The 19329-nt window shown below is 46.8% G+C and overlaps 1 protein-coding gene across 1 annotated transcript; it reads right to left on the bottom strand.

Moving 5' to 3' along the window:
- Positions 1–2752: 2752 nt before the first annotated feature.
- On the bottom strand, positions 2753–9494 carry LOC140206166 (enhancer of rudimentary homolog). Its single transcript, XM_072274416.1, has 4 exons — positions 9395–9494; positions 8593–8680; positions 6391–6511; positions 2753–3501 (listed from the first exon to the last, which is right to left on the bottom strand). The coding sequence occupies exons 1-4, from the start codon at positions 9395–9397 to the stop codon at positions 3399–3401; spliced, it is 315 nt and encodes a 104-aa protein (XP_072130517.1). The 5' UTR covers positions 9398–9494; the 3' UTR covers positions 2753–3398.
- Between the last annotated feature and the right edge of the window lie 9835 nt (positions 9495–19329).

The following is a 19329-nucleotide window of genomic DNA, read 5'->3' as shown; positions in this document are numbered from 1 at the left end:
TGAGAATTGCTGTTGTCACTCAATCGAACCTTTTAATAGAGTGTTTTAAGATTTTAAAAATTGTTGAGGTTTGAATTGTTTTAAACAGCAAGCGGGGCCTGGCCGATGAAGGGACTCCCGCTGTCCCTCAACTTCTATATCGCCTCAGATGCTTTTTAACCAAGGACAATCACAAAGATTCCTTGGCCAAATCTCTGTTGGGTTTTGCATGCTATTTTAAAGAGGATAAGGGTAGCCTAGCATGAGATCCGCCGTTAGCAGACGGATGGCCTCCGCGATATGCAACCAGCTAAAACCTCCTATACGTGAGGAACCGTACAGCTGTGTGTATGTGTATAACAATAAACCAAGTGCGAACAAGGCAAAAATTGGAAACGGAGCATTTTAACTATTGATTTTACAGTGAGGAGCTTAAAAATATTATGCTTACCTTCACGAAAGTCCACAGCATTCTGTCCTGTGGTTTCCTTACCTTCTGTTTAATTCTGAGAAACTGTAGTTTCACTATAACCTCACTATATAGAGGATTCACTGATTTACAGAGCCTACTAACCGTAGGAACGAGCCCCATCATCTAAATCTGAACTCACCAAAAAACACTTGAACAGTGAAAATCTGAAATTATATCAATCCATGCTGAAATTAGAACCAGTCAGCCTCTGACCATTAAATGTTGATGTGCATACCTCTGACACTAACCCTTTAGCTGTTGACGAGACAGTGTGCAGATCCAGTGACCCTCCATTCAGGGGCGCAGATTAGAGTTTCAGTACTCCACAGTGGCTCTAGGGCTAAAGTGACAAGACTGGAAATGCATTGAGACACCAGAGCAGCTACACACACTCTCCAGCTCGTTTGATTGTAGAAAAATACAGATACCTGTTAAACAGGCTAAAAGTCACCAGGTGCAGCAAGTATCAAACTTCAGTTCAAAAAGTCTTTGATCATAAATTCACCCAATAAACCACAGTTTCCTAACAGATTTAAAACTGTAAGTATGTTATGCACCAATCATCTTACTTTTGTATTTGTACATTGTGTATAAATAACTGCAAAAGGTAATTCATCAGTTTCCAGAAACTTCCAGTGAGAATGGATTTTTTTTTTCCTTTTTTGCCACTAAATTCAGCTTTCATTTTGTGAACGAGTGTTTGCACTGTGAGTTTGTACACTTACTTTGGAGAATTGTAATACAAAGGGAGTTGAGGTCTCTCTCTGATCCAATTGATTACCTTGGTTCTGCCTCAAAGCAATGTACAAGAGTTAAGAGCATTGACATGTTACAATTTTATAGTTGTTTTGTTTGTGGGTAAAAACACTTTAAAACAATCATTCACGTGAAAACCCACGGATGTTGTAAATCACAAAACCCTGGAGTTAACTTTCTTCCAAGGTGTGCAGGATTGTTTCAATAAATAAAATGTTGACTGTTTGGGAGTGTTGTGATTTATGAGTGTCTGTACAACTGCTTCAAATCTCTACTACTGGATCCTCGTCTTCCTCAGCAGGAGACCAGCATCTCCTCACTGACAGTCAACACCAGTGTGCTGTACTCTCTAACAGCCCCGACTGCATGGCTGTGCGAAGCTCAAACACCATCGATAAATTTGCTGATGACGCAACTATTGTTGGCAGAATTTCAGATGGCGACAAGGAAGCGTACAGGGGTGAGATTGATCAGCTGGCCGAGTAGTGTCACAACAACATTGCACTCAACATCAGTAAGACCAAGGAATTGATTGTGACCGTCAGGAAGGGGAAGTTGAGGGAGCTTATACCAGTCCTCATTCAGGGATTGGCAGTGGAAAGGGTGAGCAGTTTCCAGTTCCTGGGTGCCCACATCTCTGAAAATCTGTCCAGAGTCCAGCACATTGATGCAATTACAAAGAACACACATCAGTGGCTATAGTTCATGTGGAGTTTGAGGAGACTTGGTATGTCACCAGACGTACATTTCGACAGATGTTTCATGGAGAGCATTCTAACTGACTGCATCACTGTCTGGTGTGGAGGGGTCACTGCACAGCATCAGAAGAGGCTGCAGAAAGCTGTAAACGCAAGTATGCTCCATCTGCACAACATACCCAGTATCCAGGACAAAATCCAAAAGTTAATGCCTCAAACGGACCCCTATCACCCAGGGCATTCCCTCTTCTTATTGCTACCATTACCAAGGAGGTGCAAGGGCCTACAGACACACACTCAACGTTTCAGGTACAGCTTCTTCCCCTTTGCCATCAGATTTCTGAGTGGACACTGAACCCATGGACACCACCTCATTTCTTTCTTTTTTGCATTACTCATATTTATATATATATATATAGTAATTTATATTTTATTATGCATTGCAATGTACTGCTGCCACAAAACAACAAATTTCATGCCCCATAGTATGCCAGTGACAGTAAATCGGATTCTGAAATGTCTTTTCACTCCTTGAAGAAAAACACTCAGCCTACTGAGGGGAAACTCAGGTAGAGACACAAGAATACTCTGATCCAATCTCCCTCACATCTGGTGCCACCTCACCGGGGCTCCAATGGACTTTTCACCCATTAGCCAGAATGTAGCCACACTGTTGTCTGTAGCAAGGACTGAACAGTAAGGTCTGTAGAATTTCCCAATCCTCCTGTAGGACAGAGTTAAATTGGAGCTAAATCCTGCTTCTAGGGAGGAACCTACAGCAAAAACAAGATGCCACCCAGCCTCAGACTCCATTTTCTTATAATCAAAAGCCAACTCAATGAAACAGTTTAATATTAAAACATCTTTAATCTGCAAAAATCACAAATACAACCAGAGAAAGCAAGAATAAAGGTTACTGGATAAGGAGACCTTTGTCTGGCAAATACGCAGCATGTCCCTAAGGGAAGTTTCAGTGTTCTAGGAAGCGCGTCTAACCAAAATGTCATTTCCTAACAACCACACTTAGCGTCGCGCTGATGTATAAACAGGATATCACAGAAAAAAGTGTTTGCAAAACCACTAACAACGAGTTGTCCTGCATGCAAGAAAACTGGACGTCTGAACAGATGACAGGCAAGTTTGTCAGGGTCCTTCCCGAGAAAAAAAGCATCAAAAGGTTCACATGACATGACTTGCATCTAGGATGCTATAAGAACATACAAGACTCTTCATTGCACTGAACACGGGTCTATCTTAAAACAGCAATGCATGATTTTTCTAAAAAAAAGAGCTAATGGATGGTGGTCGAGGGGCGGGGGGCAGGGAAAAAATTCAAAATTATTTCTACAAAAATACCTCAGATCTCGAATCAATGTACTTAGGTACAGCCGAGACCTGGAGAGGAACATCTGTGAACTACAAAGAAAAAAGAACACAAGTTGGTAGAACCGCTCTCTCTGAGCCAAACATGGATCAGAAGAGACAGGCCAAAGTTATTTCCCTGCCTGCTGTGCCTGCCGGCGAAGCAGAATGTAGATCTTCTCCTTCAGCCAGTCCTTATTGTACGGCTGGTACGTCTGTGTGTCTGCTCGGTAACTGTGGAACAAAACAAATACACTTCGTTTAATATGCTTCATCAGAATATCAACAGGAGCTTTGGTATCGAGTGTTGAAAAGCCCAAATAGAGTGGACGAGGAGAGGATATTCCCCATAGTGGGGGAGTCTAGGACCAGAGGGCACCGCCTCAGAATAAAGGGACATACATTTAGAAGAGAGATGGGGAAGAACTTCTGTAGACAAAGGATGGTGAACCTTTGTAATTCATTGCTGCAGACAGTCTGGGTATATTTAAACCAAAGGTTAAGTTCTTCATTAGTAAGGGTGTCAAAGGTTAAAGGAGAATGGGGCTCAGAGGGATAGTAAATCAGCCATGATGGAGCAGCAGAGCAGATTCAATGGGCTGAATGGCCTAATTCTGCTCTTATGACAAGGTCTTAAACAGATACTACACCTCAGCTTCCTCCCGATATCCCCACAATGACAGATGTTGATTCTTTGAGCAATTGAATTCACTGCCATGTGCCCACATGAAGTGAGACAGCAGTGGATGACACAGAAGGCTTGGGTACCAGACCATGGCACTGAAGACCTGTCCTCCAGGAGAGGAACAACATATTCATGCACAGAAAGTGCCACACACTGATCATAAACAGGAGAGACTCTCAACACCCCAACAATGTTCAGGGATGTTACAGTACTGACTGGAAAATGACCAGCCACAAGGCTTGGACCAGGCAAGGAGCAGCAAGTGACTTGCCCCAAGAGAACAGGAGCAGAATGTAGAGCAGCCTCTACGATCGGTATCCCACCCACCTGTAGAAAGTTAGGAACTCCAGCTCCATCACAGGCTCTAGCCTCCTGAGGATTGAAGATACTTCCAAAAGGTGGTGTCCATCATTAAGGACCCCATCACCCAGGACATGCTCTCTTCTCATTGCTACCATCAGCGAGGAGGTATGGAAGTGTGAAGGCATACACTGAACGATTCAGGAACAGCTTCTCCCTCTCTGCCATCCGATTTCTGAATAAACATTGAACCCATGAGCACTACCTCGCTATTTTTTCCATTTCTATTTTTGCACTACTTAATATATACTTGGTATTGTAATTTATAGTTTTTTTTATGTGTTGCATTGTACTGCTTCTGCATACAACAAATTTCATGACGTATACCGCTGATATTAAAACTATATTTGATTCGTATTTAGGTTGGATGAATTCGGAATCTGGGTGAGCTTTTAAACCTGATTCTTGCACTTGTTGGAAGCTGCCTGGTCTGACAAACCTACTCCCAACATTCCACCCAGCTGCTTGATTCAGCACCCCATTAACACCAGGAATTACTGGGACTCAATTTAAAATGGATCCGATCAACACACCAAGGGTGGGGGGGGGGGGGTGATGTCTGAATAAAAAGGGAAAGGAGGCTGGCCAGGGGGGTGGGAAAGGTCAACAGCTGGAGAGGAAGGAATCTGATAGGAGAGTAGAGAAAAGGAAGGAGGAGGGACCCCAGGGGGAGGTGATAGGCAGGAGAGGGGAATAGAAGTGGTTGCAGGGTGGGGGGAATTTGTGATTTTTTTCACCAGGAGAAATCAATATTCATGCCATCAGGTTGGTGGGTACGCACACAGAATACAAGGTGTTGCTCCTCCACCTGAGGGGGCCTCATCTTCTCACAAGAGGCAGCCACGGACCCGGAACAGGAATGGGATTCAAAATTAAAATGTTTGGCCACTGAAATTGTACCACAGCTCCTCAATTCAGCATCCCATTAACACTGGGAATTATTAGGGGCTCAATTCAAACTGGATCTGACCAAACTGCTTTTCAGTGACTTTACACTCACCAAGAAGCCCATTCAGACCTGTACTGCCAGTAATCAGATCCACATCTTGAACGCCATACGCCTGCTCTCCGTTTGCTGCCTCTTTGATAAGTACTTAGCTAGCCCTACACTGGTAGACTAACTCCACAACAGGTACAATATATTCATAATCCATCAGTTAGTGGGGTTTGTATCCGGTGGCCTCAGGAAGCTGTGTTCAGAATCAGGTTTAATTAAATAAGTTGTGCAAAAATAGTGAGGTAGTGTTCACGGGTTCGATGTCCATTCAGAAATCGGATGGCAGGGGGGAGAAGCTGTTCCTGAATCTTTGAGCGTGCATCTTCTGTACCTCTTCCCTGATGGTTCAATGAGAACAGGGCATGACCTGGGTGATGGGGGTCCTTAATGATAGACACCGCCTTTTTGAGTCATCACTCCTTGAAGATGTCCTGGATACTATGGAGGTTAGTGCCCATGACGGAGCTACTCTCTGCAGCTTAATTCGATCCTGTGCAGCTGCCTCCCGCCCCCCCCAGACGGTGGTGCAGCAGTTAGAATGCTCTTCATGGCACATCTGTAGAAACTTGCCAGTGTTTTGGCTAACAAAACAAATGTCAAGTTCTTAAAAGTAGCTTTGCCACTCCTGAGTAACGAGGTGAGCGTTGGATAAATTTCACGTAAGACTTAAGTGTATAAAAATCCCAAATGAGCAGAGCCTCAAAGGCCAGCAACAGAGGGCGAAGCTGAAATACAGAAGATGAATCTCTAACTCCAGTAGAAAATGCAAAGTCCTGAGGACCAAATGGAAGCAACAGACTTCCCTGGAGTGACAAGGCTAATGGTTAACCAAGGTATTGCAAAGGAATTCAAATAGAGATCGGCTGCAGAAGACACCAGAGACAACAGACGCTGGAATCTGGAGCAACAAACAATCTGCAGGAGGAGGTCAGCAGGTCAAGCAGTGTCTGTAGCAGGAGAGGAATTGTCTTGTTTCAGGTGGAAATCCTGCATCAGGACTTGCCCCTCCGGTCGAATGTTTGTTGCTCCAGGTCGAGGGCTGAAAGACCTCTGCTGAGACACAAGTGGCAACTGCACTTACACGAGACAGCTCAGGTCAGCAAGGTCGTCAATGAAGTCGAAGAGTTGGCTGATGTCGTATGTGATAGAGGGGCTGTTGGGGTTCATCCGTTTCAGATGCTCTTCAAACATTTTACAGACACCTATGGAGAAACAAACACAAACTTAATGTATTTAACACCCAACTTGATGCAAAACCTTTAATGCACAAGCAATGGATGCAAGCTGAATTGCCTCCCCTCATGATGCATAAGTTGGCACTCCCTCCCAGCTCATTACCTCCCTCAAAGGGGAAACAATCGGAGAAATCACAGCAGAAACAACAAAATGACTGAGGGACGTTATCAAATTAACTTTAAGTGATGCCAGGGCAAACGATGTTTGGTCTCAGGTCAATTGATTTAAACTCTTTATTGAGGATCCAACAGTAACTTCTTATTAGAGCTGGAAATATTCCGTTTGACAGGCAACAGATCTGAAAGGAAACATTTCCAATTGCAGACTTACACAGCATGGAAACAGGCCCTGCTACCCAACTCATGCTTGCTGACTGCACTGTCCAGTGAGCTAGTCCCATCTGCCCACCTCTGGCCTATAGCCCTCGAGACAAAGCACAGAACCAGCTCTTCCAGCTGCACCACCCAGCAGCCTCCGATTTAATCCCAGCCTGATCATGGGACAATTTGCAGTGACCAATTAACCTACCAATCGGTACGTCTTTGGACTGTGGGAGGAAACTCTCACGGTCACGGGGAGAATGTACAGACAGCAGTGAGAATTGAACCTGGGCTGCCTGTACTGTAAAGCTGTGCGCTCTCCATGTGCCTCGAAACCTCTGCTCTCCATGTACATACCTACATGTTGCTAATGCGCCCACCTCAACCCACTACTTCTGGCAGCTCATTCCAAATACGTGAATAAACTGTGAATATCCTTTAAATCTCTTGCCTCTGGTCGTAAACCTATGCCCCTTTTCAGTTATCACCCTCTCCAAGTGCACTCACCAACAGCTTATACCAAAACTTCCCAACTTCTGTGCCCGATGTTATGACCGACAAAGGCCAGTGTCGCCTTCCTCACCTGCAATGGTTAGCAATCAGACTCCTTCTGACAGATGTTATCCAAAATAATACGGCTTTTTCCCAATGTGAAGAATTTCCAGCAGCCTTTGTTGCTCATTAAACAAGTAAGCGTGGGGTGGCACGGCAGCATAGTGGCTAGCACAACGCTTTACAGTACCAGCATCCTGAGTTCAATTGCCCCCGCCGCCTGCAAAGAGTTTGCACATTCTCCCCATGATCGTGTGGGTTTCCTCCCACAGTCCAAACGCACCAGTGATAGATTAATTGATCACTGTAAATTGTCTTGTGATTAGGCTAGGATTAAATCAGGAGATTGCTGAGCAGCAAAGTTCAAAGAGCTTATTCCACGCTGTATCACACTAAATAAATAATCAGGATTTGACCACACTCCAAACCTCACAGAGAGGTGAATACAAACAGCCTCAGCAGAGAAGCAGCATTGATGATTCTGCCTGGGAGATTCAGAGGCCTGCTGAGAGCCAAGAGAGGAATGGATGAGGGACTAGAGACCTCGGGAGTCTACTTGGGCTGAGCAGTTAATGACAAAGTAGAGGAGGCGTGAGAGGCAGCAGACACTGGAGTCTGGAGCGACAGACAATCTGCTGGATGAACCCAGCAGGTCGAGCAGCGTGTGTGGGTGAAAGGAATAGTTTCTGCTCCGGGACTATTTGCAGTGCTTCAAGGATTTAAATAACTTGCCTCAGCACAGAACCTAATCTAACTTGGGACGTCTTAAAGTTACATATTATATAAACAGGAGAAATTCAGTAGATGCTGGAAATCCACAGCAGACACAAAATGCTGGTGGAATTCAGCAGATCAGGCAGCATCTGTGGAGAGGAATAAACAGTCGACATGTCAGGCTGAGACCCTTCATCAGAACTCTCAAATGAAGGAGCTCATCCCAAAATGTCAACTCCTTTTTCCCTTTCCACAGATTCTGTCTATTCCCATTTCACTCCATTGCTCAACACACCGAGTTCCTCCAGCTGGTTGTCTGTCGGCCCAGAAATCTAAACAGTGCCTGGGCTTAGGTGCAAGTTAGAAATGACCAGGTTGCCCCAACTCCCAGTTACAGCTCGGTAATGAAGCAGAGAATCATACACCTCACATCTCTGGTCAGATTAAGTGGAGTACTCTACCTTCCATACACTCATTGACAGATTCATAGTCGGCATACGTCCTGCCCTCTGGTCGTTTTGTGGGCTGCACCAGCAGGATGGTGTGTGACTGAAAAGAGTGAGGCGATGAGTGTCTGAGTAATGGTCTGCTCAACTCCTCCGTCACCGATTCAGTATCCCTGGCCTCCACACCCCAATCTCCTCAGGTTGGCTGAGTCTCTTCTCCCCTCCCTCCCCCTACCTCTCCTCCTTCTTATCCATTCCACTTCTCCCTGTCCTTCACCCTCACCCACCAACCCCTCTCCCTCCCTACCCCCCTCCCTCCCTCACTAACCCCTCTCCCGCCCTAACCTCTCTATCCCCTCCCTCCTACCCCATCTCCCACCCTCCCCCACTACCCTCTCCCACCCTCCCCCACTACCCCCTCTCCCTCTCCCCACCACCCCTGCTCCCTCTCCCACCCTATCCCCTCCCCCCTACCCCCTCTCCCTCCCTCCCCCACTACCCCCTCTCCCATCCTACCCCCCTCCCTCTCATTTCCTTGCCCCACACACCCTCCCTACCGTCAGTGAACGCTCTATTTTTACGCTCTATTCTTGGTTGGTGCGGCTGTAACGAAACCAAATTTCCCTCGGGATTAATGAAGTATACCTATCTATCAATGCTACAGCAAAGCACCCTCTCCCTTCCCTCCATCGCACCCCACCACTCATCTGAACTGGAGGCCAAGGATCTGCAACACCCCGCATCCCCACACCTCCTCCTCCAACCCAGACCACCTCCGCCCTCTCTCCTCCCTCCTCCCAACAAAAACAACTTTCACCATTTTCCCTCACGAGCCCCGTCCGGACAAGAAATGGAAACCGGAAAGCTGCTCCGCGCGACCTTCCACCCGGAACAGCAGTGACGTCACGCCGCGTCCCAGCTCTCCGCGCCACCCCTCGATGCGATTGGCTGAAAGTTCAGAGAAACTTTTCGTTTTGTAAAAAACTTTGTTGGATGGAAACAGGAACCAACACCGGGGTTAATGTATACGTGACTGGGTCCAGTGTTCACCCGGCGGGTCGGTGTGCCTCGGACCAGGGCTGACGTTCACCCAGACCTCATCCGGCTCGTCGAGGGGGTGGTCCGTACAGGTGCTAAGCAGCGGGGCAGCGATCCCCCGACCCATTCCAGTCAGTCTGCACCGTCATCGTACCTATCCACCGCTCTACCCTCCACAGTTCAGGTAGACAAGGCTACTCTGACTCACTGTAGAGATCTGGGAACCTACAGATCCGGAGGTGATACATCAACTGTCGATACTGTACTTGCAAACTGCTGGAAAGTCTCAGCGTGTCAGGCAGTTGTGGACGGAAATGGACAGTTGACTTCTCAGGCCGAGTCCTAACCGGAAGACCACAATCTGTGCGGATTGGTAATAACATCTCCTCTTCTCTGACGATCGACACTGGTGCACCTCAGGGGTGTGTGCTTAGCCCACTGCTCTACTCTCTCTATACCCATGACTGAGTGACTAGGCATAGCTCAAATGTTATCTACAAATTTGCTGATGATACAGTCATTGTTGGTAGAATCTCAGGTGATGACGAGAGGCCGTACGGGAGTGAGATATGCCAACTAGTGTAGTGGTGTCGCAGCAACAACCTGGCACTCAACGTCAGTAAAATGAAAGAGCTGCTTGTGGACTTCAGGAAGGTAAGACAATAGACAATAGGTGCAGGAGTAGGCCATTCAGCCCTTCGAGCCAGCACCACCATTCACTGTGATCATGGCTGATCATCCACAATCAGTACCCCGTTCCTGCCTTCTCCCCATATCCCTTGACTCCGCTATCTTTAAGAGCTCTATCTAACTCTTTTTTGAAAGAATCCAGAGAATTGGCCTCCACTGCCTTCTGAGGCAGAGCATTCCACAGAACCACAACCCTCTGTGTGAAAAAGGTGAAGGAACACATGCCAATCCTCATAGAGGGATCAGAAGTGGAGAGAGTGAGCAACTTCAAGTTCCTGGGTGTCAAGATCTCTGAGGACCTAACCTGGTCCCAACATATTGATGTCGTTATAAAGAAGGCAAGACAGCGGCTATACTTTATTAGGAGTACAAATACACTCAAAAACTTCTATAGTTGTACCGTGGAGAGCATTCTGACAGGCTGCATCACTGTCTGGTATGGAGGGGCTACTGCACAGGACCGAAAGAAGCTGCAGAAGGTTGTAAATTTAGTCGGCTCCATCTTGGGTACTAGCCTACAAAGTACCCAGAACATCTTCAAGGAGTGGTGTCTCAGAAAGGCAGCGTCTATTATTAAGGACCTCCAGCACCCAGGGCATGCCCTTTTCTCACTGTTACCATCAGGGAGGGGGTACAGAAGCCTGAAGGCACACACTCAGTGATTCAGGAACAGCTTCTTCCCCTCTGCCATCCGATTCGTAAATGGACATTGAACCTTTGGACACTACCTCACTTTTGAAAAAATATATAGTATATTTTTGTACAATTTTTAATCTATTCAATATACATATATTGTATAAAGTATACTAAATAAGATTTATTTTTTTTCTAGATTATGTATTGCATTGAACTGCTGCTACTAAGTTAACAAATTTCACAACACATACTGGTGATATTAAACCTGATTCTGATTCTGTTCATGTGGACTCTTGTCAAATCAGATCCTGATGGAAGCAGCAAGAAAAGAGCATGACCTGGCAGGTGGGAACCCTGATGATGGCTGCTGTTTTCCTGCGATAGCACTCTGTGTGGATGTGCTTATTGCAGAGGGTTTTTCCTGTGACAGACTGAGCCATATGCAACACTTTTTGTCGGATCTTCCATTCTTGGGCATTAATGTTTCTATACCGGGCCGTGAGGCAACCAGTCAGAAAAGTCTCCACTGTACAGCTACAGAAGTTTATCAAAGTTTTAGATGGCATGCCGAATACCTTTCAGGATGAGTGCAGCAGACTGACTCTCCTGGGCGTTATTAATGAAGCAGCTGGGTTTTCTGGTACAGTTATCATTGCCTGCTTTTTAACCCCATAATTACTGGAACATAAAGTTACCAACCCAGAGCAAATTAGATAGTAACTGTTATACATCACTATAAATAAAGTAATTTTCTGCCCTACTCCTTTTCACAAGAACAATGAAATGATCACTGCTGGTCTATAAATGGGGCATCAGACAGCTAATTTAAAAGAGGCCCAAACCACGGTTGCAAGGGTGCGGTGATTGAAATCAAATTCGAGGCGGCCGGTCTGGGATTCATATTGCTCCTATGATTTTTTGGTATTCTTGCCCATTCTTTCTTACATAGAAACATAGATAATAGGTGCAGGAGTAGGCCATTCAGCCCTTCAAGCCTGCACCGCCATTTATTATGATCATGGCTGATCATCCAACTCAGAACCCTGCACCAGCCTTCCCTCCATACCCCCTGATCCTCGTAGCCACAAGGGCCATATCTAACTCCCTCTTAAATATAGCCAATGAACTGGCCTCAACTGTTTCCTGTGGCAGAGAATTCCACAGATTCACCACTCTCTGTGTGAAGAAGTTTTTCCTAATCTCAGTCCTAAAAGGCTTCCCCTTTATCCTCAAACTGTGACCCCTCGTTCTGGACTTCCCCAACATCGGGAACAATCTTCCTGCATCTAGCCTGTCCAATCCCTTTAGGATTTTATACGTTTCAATCAGATCCCCCCTCAATCTTCTAAATTCCAACGAGTACAAGCCCAGTTCATCCAGTCTTTCTTCATATGAAAGTCCTGCCATCCCAGGAATCAATCTGGTGAACCTTCTTTGTACTCCCTCTATGGCAAGGATGTCTTTCCTCAGATTAGGGGACCAAAACTGCACACAATACTCCAGGTGTGGTCTCACCAAGGCCTTGTACGACTGCAGTAGTACCTCCCTGCTCCTGTACTTGAATCCTCTCGCTATAAATGCCAGCATACCATTCGCCTTTTTCACCGCCTGCTGTACCTGCATGCCCACTTTCAATGACTGGTGTATAATGACACCCAGGTCTCGTTGCACCTCCCATTTTCCTAATCGGCCACCATTCAGATAATAATCTGTTTTCCTATTTTTGCCACCAAAGTGGATAACTTCACATTTATCCACATTAAATTGCATCTGCCATGAATTTGCCCACTCACCCAACCTATCCAAGTCACCCTGCATCCTCTTAGCATCCTCCTCACAGCTAACACTGCCGCCCAGCTTCGTGTCATCCGCAAACTTGGAGATGCTGCATTTAGTCCTCTCATCCAAGTCATTAATATATATTGTAAACAACTGGGGTCCCAGCACTGAGCCTTGCGGTACCCCACTAGTCACTGCCTGCCGTTCTGAAAAGGTCCCGTTTATTCCCACTCTTTGCTTCCTGTCTGCTAACCAATTCTCTATCCACATCAATACCTTACCCCCAATACCGTGTGCTTTAAGTTTGCACACTAATCTCCTGTGTGGAACCTTGTCAAAAGCCTTTTGAAAATCCAAATATACCACATCCACTGGTTCTCCCCTATCCACTCTACTAGTTACATCCTCAAAAAATTCTATGAGATTCGTCAGACATGATTTTCCTTTCACAAATCCATGCTGACTTTGTCCGATCATTTCACCGCTTTCCAAATGTGCTGCTATCACATCCTCGATAACTGACTCCAGCAGTTTCCCCACCACCGACATTAGGCTAACCGGTCTATAATTCCCCGGTTTCTCTCTCCCTCCTTTTTTAAAAAGTGGGGTTACATTAGCCACCCTCCAATCCTCAGGAACTAGTCCAGGATCTAACGAGTTTTGAAAAATTATCACTAATGCATGCATTATTTCTTGGGCTACTTCCTTAAGCACTCTGGGATGCAGACCATCTGGCCCTGGGGATTTATCTGCCTTTAATCCCTTCAATTTACCTAACACCACTTCCCTACTAACATGTATTTCGCTCAGTTCCTCCATCTCACTGGACCCTCTGTCCCCTACTATTTCTGGAAGATTATTTATGTCCTCCTCAGTGAAGACAGAACCAAAGTAATTATTCAATTGGTCTGCCATGTACTTGCTTCCCATAATCAATTCACCTGTTTCTGTCTGTAGGGGACCTACATTTGTCTTTACCAGTCTTTTCCTTTTTACATATCTATAAAAGCTTTTACAGTCAGTTTTTATGTTCCCTGCCAGTTTTCTGTCATAATCTGTTTTCCCCTTCCTAATTAAGCCCTTTGTCCTCCTCTGCTGAACTCTGAATTTCTCCCAGTCCTCAGGTGAGCCACTTTTTCTGGCTAATTTGGATGCTTCTTCTTTGGAATTGATACTATCCCTAATTTCTCTTGTCAGCCACGGGTGCACTACCTTCCTTGATTTATTCTTTTGCCAAACTGGGATGAACAATTGTTGTAGTTCATCCATGCAATCTTTAAATGCTTGCCATTGCATATCCACCGTCAATCCTTTAAGTGTTATTTGCCAGTCTATCTTAGCTAATTCACGACTCATACCCTCAAAGTTACCCCTCTTTAAGTTCAGAACCTTTGTTTCTGAATTAACTATGTCACTCTCCATCTTAATGAAGAATTCCACCATATTATGGTCACTCTTACCCAAGGGGCCTCTCACGACAAGATTGCTAATTATCCCTTCCTCATTGCTCAAAACCCAGTCTAGAATAGCCTGCTCTCTAGTTGGTTCTTCGACGTGTTGGTTCAAAAAACCATCCCGCATACATTCCAAGAAATCCTCTTCCTCAGCGCCTTTACCAATTTGGTTCACCCAATCTACATGTAGATTGAAGTCACCCATTATAACTGCTGTTCCTTTATTGCACACATTTCTAATTTCCTGTTTAATACCATCTCTGACCTCACTACTACTGTTAGGTGGCTTGTACACAACTCCCACCAGCATTTTCTGCCCCTTAGTGTTATGCAGCTCTACCCATATCGATTCCACATCTTCCCGGCTAATGTCCTTCCTTTCTATTGCATTAATCTCATCTCTAACCAGCAATGCCACCCCACCTCCTTTTCTTTCATGTCTATCCCTCCTGAATATTGAATATCCCTGAACGTTGAGCTCCCATCCTTGGTCACCCTGGAGCCATGTCTCTGTGATCCCAACTATATCATGATCATTAATAACAATCTGTACTTTCAATTCATCCACCTTGTTACGAATGCTCCTTGCATTGACACACAAAGCCTTCAGGCGCTCTTTTACAACTCTCTTAGCCCTTATACAATTATGTTGAAAAGTGGCCCTTTTTGATGCTTGCCCTGGATTTGTCGGCCTGCCACTTTTACTTTTTGCTTCTACCCTCACTTTACACCCCTCTGTCTCTCTGCACTGGTTCCCATCCCCCTGTTGTGAACTAACCTCCTCTCGCCTAGCCTCTTTAATTTGATTCCCACTCCCCAACCATTCTAGTTTAAAGTCACCTCAGTAGCCCTCGCTAATTTCCCTGCCAGGATATTGGTCTCCCTAGGATTCAAGTGTTACCGATTGGAAGGCTGGGTTTTGGGGTTTGATGTTCTGATCTGTTAGTTTTTGTGCAAGGGAGGGGTTGGGTTTTGCGAAATTTTGCTTATTTTTCTTTTCATGCAGGGGGAAGATTTATGTCTTTGGTTCTATGGTTTTCTATTTTTCATGACTATCTGGAGAAGACAAATCTCGGAGGTGTATTCTGCATACATACTTTGATAATAAAATGAACCTTTGAAATCAGATCGCTGATAAATCAGACATATACAGTACTCAAAAAGGAAATTTTTTTCTCCAACTTCCCGTAATTTTCCCCTCCCCTTCCCTCTTTCAGTTCTGGAAAGGATCTCAGCTGATATGTCGACTGTTTACTCTTTTCCATTGATGCTGCCTGACCTGCTTAGTTCCCCCAGCAGTTTGTGTGTGTGTGTGTGTGTGTTGCTAAGGAGTAGAGTTCATCTCTATAAGATGTTGAACAGAGGACGGAACCCGCAACGCTAGGATATTCCCTCTAGCGTTCTTGATGAGCTATGATTATCACAAATCTGTTTGTGTCCAAGATGGCTGCAGTTTGTCTTGTGATACCAGTCATACCTCACTGGCTGTCAGGTTGCCCTGGGTCACCTGCAGGCGGTTTGTTCTTTTTTAGCCCTCCATCCGGGAAATTCTTCTCCCCTCTCCCATCAGACAGAAGATGCACAAACTTGAGAGCATATATCACCACGCAGGAGGACAGCTTTTAACCCGCTGCTGTCAGACCCTTGGAAAGAAGACATGGTCTCTTCTCATTGCTGCCATCAGGAAGGAGGTACAGAACAGTTAACGATTCAGGGTTTCTTCCCCTCTGCCATCCAATTTCAGAACGGACAATGACCCCATGAACACTGTCTCCTTACTTTCTACATTTTTTCTCTTCTTTTGCACTACTTGTCTAAATTAAAATTTTAAATGTTTTTCTTTTAGTAATTTATAGTTTTTATTATTATTATGAATTGTGTTGTACTGCTGCCACATAACAACAAATTTCACAAATATACCGGTGATATTAAACCTGAATAGACTCATTATATGAGGAGACGGACTCTTGGTTGCAGAATTTATTTTATTTAGAGATACAGTGTGGGACAGGCCCTTCCGGTACAACGAGCCACAGTCCCCGATCTAATCCTACCCCAATCACAGGACAATTTACAGTGACCAATCAACCCACTAACTGGAACGTCTTTGGACTGTGGGGGAAGTGGGAGCATCTGCAGGAAACCCACAAACACACTGGGAAAATGTACAAGCTTCTGAACTCCCAACTCCGATGCCCAGTGCTAACCACTACCCTGGCATGGCACCTCTGAACATCACAATCTTGCATTTCACTGTCTGCCTGCACCTTCTCTGTAGCTGTCACGCTTGATACTGCATTGTTCTGCCTCAATGCAGGCTGTATGGAGGGGTAGCACCGCTGGTGAAGGGGCTTGTCGTGTCCATTCTGGGGCAGCTCACTCACCTTTGGTCCCCACTGGTCACTCTGCTCTCGCCTGTGGCTCCAAGTGGCTGTCCGCATGTGACAGCGGCCTCACCCCAGTACACTGCTTCAACAGGCGGGCTAAACCAGGCAAGGGTAGCCGGTGGTCCTCAAACCCCAGTGAGATAGGGACACGCCTGTCCTAACAAGCAAAGTCAGCTCCGGCGGACTGGGTCGATGAGAACTACAGAGATACAACGGGCAGGAAGGTGGCACTGCCAACACTCCGTGGAGAGATGTCCTGGTCATCCACCGAAACCAGGGAAGACCCCAGTTTCAGACACTTGTCCGTACCACTGGACAGGGACTTCTGAGGTCGAGAAAGTGGAACTGCCCGGTAGAAGGGCTTTTCCACGTCAGAAAACATCCTCTGCACAAGTTTCCTACCATCGTCAGACATGGCAGACAGCCACCACTGCAGTGCACTGTGTGTGAACAGAATGCCAGTCACTTGTCGCTCTCTCTCCGTGCATGAGGCAATATTGAACCAACACCATGTCTTTTACAACAGGTTTTCAGGCAGGCGGCAGTTTAATCGACAAGGGAAATAAAGAGAAGATTCAGCATTAATCCGTACAGCTATTTCTGCGTATTGTCTCTAGCCGAGTCTGTCCAGACAGATGCCATGGAATATCTAATGGAAGAATTAAACAGCCAGGACCAAGTCCAGCCTTGAGCAGAGCAGAGGTTGCCAATCCACTGGGTGATACTACCTGGATGTCAGTGTTATGACCACGTTGGGGACAATGTGAACAGGCTCCCTCATGCTCAGTGAAGTACAAAAGGGAGGGATGGTGCAATTGTTAAATGTAGACCTGGGTCCACAGACCCCTCAGTTAACGGCATAAAAAAGGTTAGGATCCCGATGTCAACTCTGTTCTGTGATTTTGGCATCACTTCCAAGTGCAGTGTTGGCTGTCAGGATGAAGAATCCATTCTTCCCACTAAAGCTCTTCCATCTCTACCCTTTGTCATAAGGTGGTGGCTGGGAATGGATCCAAGTGCAAGACACAGACACTGAAGTACTAGGGACAGGACTAGGATACAGGGTGAGGGCTAAGACATGGACACGAAAACCGGGAACGTGGAACAGGACTGGACAAGAGAGCTAGGAGCCTGGGCTTGGACTCCGAGCCAGACACTGCACAAGGACCCAGAACCTGGGTCTTGCCTCTGGCTTGGACCCCAGAACTAGGCAAGGACGTGACTTGGCTGGCAGTCAGGAAGAGGCTGGAGTCTTCAGACTTGAGGCGAGGCTGGGGACCAGAGACTTGAAGCTTGGCTTGGGGTGAGACTTGAGGCTTGGGGTCTTGAAGCTTGGCTTGGGGCGAGGCTCGAGGCTTGGGGTCTTGAAGCTCCACCTGGGCAGGGCGTGGTACTCCTGGGCAGGGCGCATACCTCCACCTGATGGAGGCAAGGGGAGGAAGGGACAGAACCAACAGCAGGTAACGGCAAGATAGCCTGACTTACCTGGCGGAGGCAAAGGACAGGATGGGAGCTAGGTACAGAGTGGTTCCAAGACAAGACTTCAGGCGAGACGAGGCAAGGGTTATCAGCAAGACAAGGCAAGGCTTCAGGCAATGCAAGGCGAGACAAGAACTACAGGCGAGACAAGAATTACCGGCAAGAAAAGGCAAGGCTTCGGGCGAGGAAACAGAAGGCAGGGGAAGGGATACAAGGAGTAAGGACAAGAACAATTTAGCAGCCACGCCCTGGTCTCTGGAGGTATTTATGCAGCCAGCCCCAATGAGCATCAGCTGACTCAATTAGTGCTCAACAGGAACAGAAACAGGGTAGACAGGAAAACCTGGAGCTAGGGTCGGTGGACCGGACCGTGAACCAGAATGCGGACTTTATGGACCGGGCCATGACAGTACCCCCCCGCCCCCGCCACGGGAGCCTCCTGGCAACCAACAGGCTATCCAGATTGTGGACGACCCGGGCGGGTGGGAGGATATTTAACAGAAGGGAACCCCGGGTGGCAAGAGGAAAACAACAGTGTCTGTGTCGCTGGGTCCATGGTTGGCTGGATTGTTCTGTCATAAGGGGGTGGCTGGGAACGGACCCAAGTGCAAGACACAGACACTGAAGTACTAGGGACAGGACTAGGATACAGGGTGAGGGCTAAGACATAGGCACGAAAACCGGGAACCCGGAACAGGACTGGACAAGAGACCTAGGAGCTCGGGCTTAGACTCCGAGCCAGAGACTGGACAAGGACCCAGAACCTGAGTCTTGCCTCTGGCTCGGACCCCAGAACTAGGCAAGGACATGACTTGGCTGGCAGGCAGAACAAGGCTGGAGTCTTCAGACTTGAGGTGAGGCTGGGGAACAGAGACTTGAAGCTTGGCTTGGGGTCTTGAAGCTCCTCCTGGGCAGGACGTGGTACTCCTGGGCAGGGTGTGGATCTCCACCCAACAGAGGCAAGGGACAGAACCAACCGTAGGGTAACAGCAAGACGGCCTGGCTTACCCGACGGAGGCAAGGGACAGGAAAGGACAGAACCAACCACAGGGTAACAGCAAGACGGCCTGACTTATCCGGTGGAGGCAAAGGACAGGAAGGGAGCTAGGTACAGGGTGGCTCCAGGACAAGACTTCAGGCGAGACGAGGCGAGAGTTACCAGCAAGACAAGGCGAGGCTTCAGGCAATGCAAGGTGAGCCAAGAACTTCAGGCGAGGTGAGAGTTACTGGCAAGACAAGGCAAGGCTTCAGGCAATGCAAGGCGAGACAAGAACTACAGGTGAGGCAAG

This window comes from Mobula birostris, chromosome 12, assembly GCF_030028105.1.
Source record: "Mobula birostris isolate sMobBir1 chromosome 12, sMobBir1.hap1, whole genome shotgun sequence".
Lineage (NCBI taxonomy): Eukaryota > Metazoa > Chordata > Chondrichthyes > Myliobatiformes > Myliobatidae > Mobula > Mobula birostris.
Note: the sequence above shows the minus strand (reverse complement) of the source record. Positions and strands in the feature narration are given on the sequence as shown.

What these genes read in the sequence shown, in the direction of transcription:
- LOC140206166 (XM_072274416.1), bottom strand. An exon ending in TGTCAATGAGTGTATGGAAG is followed by an intron (nt 6,512 to 8,592) that starts GTAGAGTACTCC and finishes GTTTCTCCATAG; the next exon opens with GTGTCTGTAAAATGTTTGAA. An exon ending in GCTGACCTGAGCTGTCTCGT is followed by an intron (nt 3,502 to 6,390) that starts GTAAGTGCAGTT and finishes TTTGTTCCACAG; the next exon opens with TTACCGAGCAGACACACAGA.